Below are 4,089 nucleotides of genomic sequence, written 5' to 3'. Positions count from 1 at the left end.
GGAATCGCCAGGCGAAACAAAGGAAGTCAAGATTTAGGAAGAATAGGAAGAAAATACTATACTAGGGTTAAAATGAAAACAGTCTCACCTAAGGAATTTCCTTTCCAATTTCACTGCAGTTGCAGTAGGAAAGAATAGCAGAGAATGAATGAAAAATAGAATATGCTTAAATATACTGAATGGGCACTTTATAAAACAGAAAAAAACAGAGACATTAGCCCCACACCCACTATTGTTTTGCTTTTTTTCAGATTACCATTATTTCTCATCATAGGAAAGTGTAGGGATCGATTTCTCTATTGCAAATAGTCTTCAACATAGTTTTCTAATGAATGAACTACACTATTATGTATTTAAAAGGACCATGCACTTTGTGCTTTAGGTGCATCTGATGTGTGCTACATTTTAAAAACTGAAGTGCTGTCTCCTACTCCATCACCAAAGAAAATCCCAAGGTCACTTATTCACTGGTGTGAAACTGGAGCAATACATTAGAGAACACAGCCCCTTTAATCTATACTGGAGGCTGCTTTGCGAAGAACCTTTCTATTCATGTACTTGTTTTCTTCCTGTTTCACAAACTCCCATTTGTTCTGGATCCATTCTTGTTACTTTAATTTGTTCTCCTGTGCCTTTTTCTGTATTGCTGTTCTTAGACATCTTTCATTGATTCAGGGTAGTCCCAGTCAGAGCTGTGTGACATTACAATGATGTCTTCTAGTTGCTGCTCTGAAGGACTTTCTACTGTCATCCACAATTTCTAGACCTACATATTGAACAAGACAATGTTTAGTTTAGCTTTTTGATCTAGCCTGAAACATCATACAAGCTGCAGTGCCAATAGAATGTGATAAAATTGATACTTAATAATCCTTTAGTAGCACCACAAGTTTTATTGGTTAGAGTGTGGTGCTATTAACGCCATGCTCTTAAATTTGATCCCCAGTTGGACTAGACGATCTCTTCAGGTCCCTTCCAGCCTTACACCTCTATGATTTATTACATGGGATGATTATTATATGGGATTATTACTAGACTTTAGGGGATTTATTTTTTTGCAACATAAAAATTGGACAAATCAAGACCTGCACCTTTCTGGAGGTTTAGTTAGTTGGTGGTATCTACCCCATTGCCTAGAGACATTGTATTTCTATAGGTTGAAATATTCAACGGTTTACCCTGTACAGTATCTAGCACTGACATTATGAAAACCACACTAGAATTGCATGGAAACTTCCCCACACTCTAGGTCAGGAGTTGGCAACATATGGCCAGGAACCAGAAGCTGCTTGTGTAGCCCCTACATATCGCCTGCAGAACTGGAGGGCTTTGTCTCTGCCTGCACACATGCTAAGGCTGGGTAGCTGGAAGTTGTGCCTGCATCACAGCTACTTCTCTTCACCCTTCCCCTGTGACTGCAGAACAAGTGCAGCTTCCAGCTATTGGGAAACTGAGCTAGGATTGGGCAGCTTTCATCTGTGTCCATGCTGTAGCTAAAAAAGGAGGGGTGGAGCTCCCAGCTCCTGGGCCCAGTGCAGCTCACTTATGACTAGAAGCTGTGCTTGCACCTCAGCTAGGGAGCACCCATGCTCTCACCTTTCTGACCCTGACACAGGTGCAGGCAAACCTCCCACTGATGATGCATATCCAAAACCACTTGGCCTGCATCAGAGTTGAGCCATGTTGTTCCAACCCATGGCATGAAAAGTTTCCGGCCCACGCCCTAAATCACTCTCTGATTTTATTTTAAACTTTCTGTAATTTATATCTGTCCAAAACATTTTATCTGAACAAGTAGTGACTTTAACTCTCCTTCTTATTTGGCTGAATTCTCTCCTTTATAGATAGAGCGAGACATTTCATACAAGGCTAACTTGTGCAATCTTCACCCACATATAGGAGTCCCTTTGATTACTCATGTGAGCAAACAGTTGCATAATGTTTCTCATATGAAGAAAATGTGCAATGAAAATAACTTCTTTTTTTTTCTGGGAGGTTATATATTTCTTCTGTACTCAATGGAAAATGGAGAAGAGGTTTTGGGAACTTGACTTGACTCAGGATATTTGTATTTGCTATTTATTTTCCCTCTGTGATTAGTGAAGCAAAACCAGAGTGTTTCCTCCTGTCATCCAAAGAGTCTGCAGGATATCATGCTGCTAATTGAAAAATTCTTATCTTTAAAGCTTTTCCTGGTATGCAGGTTTGATGAAATAAACAGCCCATAAATTGAATTGTAACAGCTGCCATGCTGTTTTTTAGACAATAGACATTGCTGAGGTGAATTTTTTAAGGACAGATTATTGTTGGGTAACAAAATGCTGTCATAAATTTTATAGTTGGAGATTTATCGTTTACATGTCATCAATTTCAATCTTTTGTGAAATATTAATATTGGAAAATCCTAGCATAGTTAATAATGGTAACAGTCTTATTTTTTATTGTGTGCCAGACTGCTTTCATCTTGTTCGTTGGCCAAAGCTGAGTGGTCCATTAAATGGATTTCTATAAAAATGTATCTTAAATCCTTAACCATATTGCTACTGTGGATTAACCATAATTATTTCTTTCTCTTCACATAGTTTTCCCTTTACAATGTGGAAAAGTTGCTATAGTGACTGGAGGTTCTGGAGGAATTGGTTATCATACAGCGAAGCAAATGGCAAGACTTGATATGCATGTTATAATAGGTACTGTCATTATTTTGTTAATATAAATGCACACTATATTTCAGAGACTAAATCTTAATGTTAAAGAAATATATATTCAGCAGTAATTGACTACTTGCAAACAAAATCCTGCAAACCTTTTTAAAGAGAGTTGCTAGTGCTTAGTACCTCTAAATATTTGTCTTACAGTTTATATTGCAATCATTTTAAGAAATGTTCCTGGAATCTTCTCACAGAAAAATTTGCTCAAGGAAAAATTTCATTTTGCTTTGGATACAGAGGAAACTAAAACATGTTAATGTTGTCCCCTCTGCCTTAAGAGGGAAAATTTTAAGACTTAAAAAAAAAAATCAATTTATAGAATTTAATGTAGAGATTGGAGGGAGTACTTGCTGTTTTCAGTGGAGTAAATTACTAGAGCTGAACCCTGGCCTAAGCACTGAGAATGTACTTGACTGGATTTCCGCTAGAGGGAAGAGGCTTACTCAATTGGTAGAATCAGCGGTTACTCTGACAAGTCAGGCCTGGCGATTCTAAGAGTCCCTGTGATGTTTGGTGATAGTCTGTGATGAGTAGGGCCCTACTGAATTCATGGTGGAAGTGGGCTCTGTTGTGGCTCATTATAATCTTGCAGGTTCCCCTGCGTGTTCCCCACCACTGATTGGTGCCTTTTGCTTCCCTGCCTATCAGAACTGAGCCACAAGTGGGGCTCCTCCACCAATCTGGGACTCTTCAGCCTTTTCAGAGAAGGCTGAGAGGGGAGTTTTTTTGGTAGCAGCTTATCACTACATTAGGGGAGTACATTAAGGGCTCGGTGAACAACTGTTCACCAGAGCACCCTTGGAGAAAACCAGGAGTAATGGCCACAAACTCCTAGAAGACCATTTTAGACTCAACTTTAGGAAAACCTTCTTCACAGTTAGGGTGCCCAGACTGTGGAATAAGCTCCCTCCAGAGGTGGTGCAATCGCCTACCCTAGAAATCTTCAAGAGGACCCTGGATGGTCACCTAGCTGGGGTCACCTGACCCTAGTTGTCTTTCCTGCTTGGTGTAGGAGGATGGACTCAATTTTCTGAGGTCCCTTCTAGCCTTACAACCTATGAATCTGTGGTGGAACAGCACCTGCTGGAACCTGCAAGATTAAAGGAACTCCAGTACATCCCACTGCTGCTGTGAATTCAGTAGGGCCCTACTGATAAGCAACATATTTACAGGGGGGATGAGGGGCTCTGTCCCTGGGTGACATCCAGGCTGCATACAGACATTTGGGGAGGTTAGACTGAGTTAATAATAGCCACCCAATCTAAGGTAAATTGGGATGGCAGGGGAGTTAGTGGAGGGGGAAGGGGGCTGGGGTGATCAAGATGACAAGCAGGCTCTGGAGGCCCTGGGGGGGCTTGGGGGGGAGGGGGGGGGGGGC

At 40.9% G+C, this 4,089-nt stretch overlaps 1 protein-coding gene across 4 annotated transcripts in view; it reads left to right on the top strand.

Moving 5' to 3' along the window:
• The window catches only part of DHRSX (dehydrogenase/reductase X-linked), a 258,274-nt gene that overhangs the window by 48,677 nt on the left and 205,508 nt on the right, over positions 1-4,089 (top strand). For all 4 annotated transcript variants that reach the window (XM_025208503.1, XM_025208502.1, XM_025208500.1 and 1 more), the window contains exon 2: positions 2,583-2,690. In XM_025208503.1, the coding sequence (XP_025064288.1) occupies positions 2,660-2,690 (31 nt within the window). In that variant the 5' untranslated portion in view covers positions 2,583-2,659. The remainder of the gene's footprint in view (positions 1-2,582; positions 2,691-4,089) is intronic.

The sequence above is a fragment of the Alligator sinensis genome, unplaced genomic scaffold (genome assembly GCF_000455745.1).
Source record: "Alligator sinensis unplaced genomic scaffold, ASM45574v1 scaffold395_1, whole genome shotgun sequence".
In the NCBI taxonomy this organism is placed as follows: Eukaryota; Metazoa; Chordata; order Crocodylia; family Alligatoridae; genus Alligator; species Alligator sinensis.
This window is presented reverse-complemented; position numbering and strand designations above follow the sequence as displayed.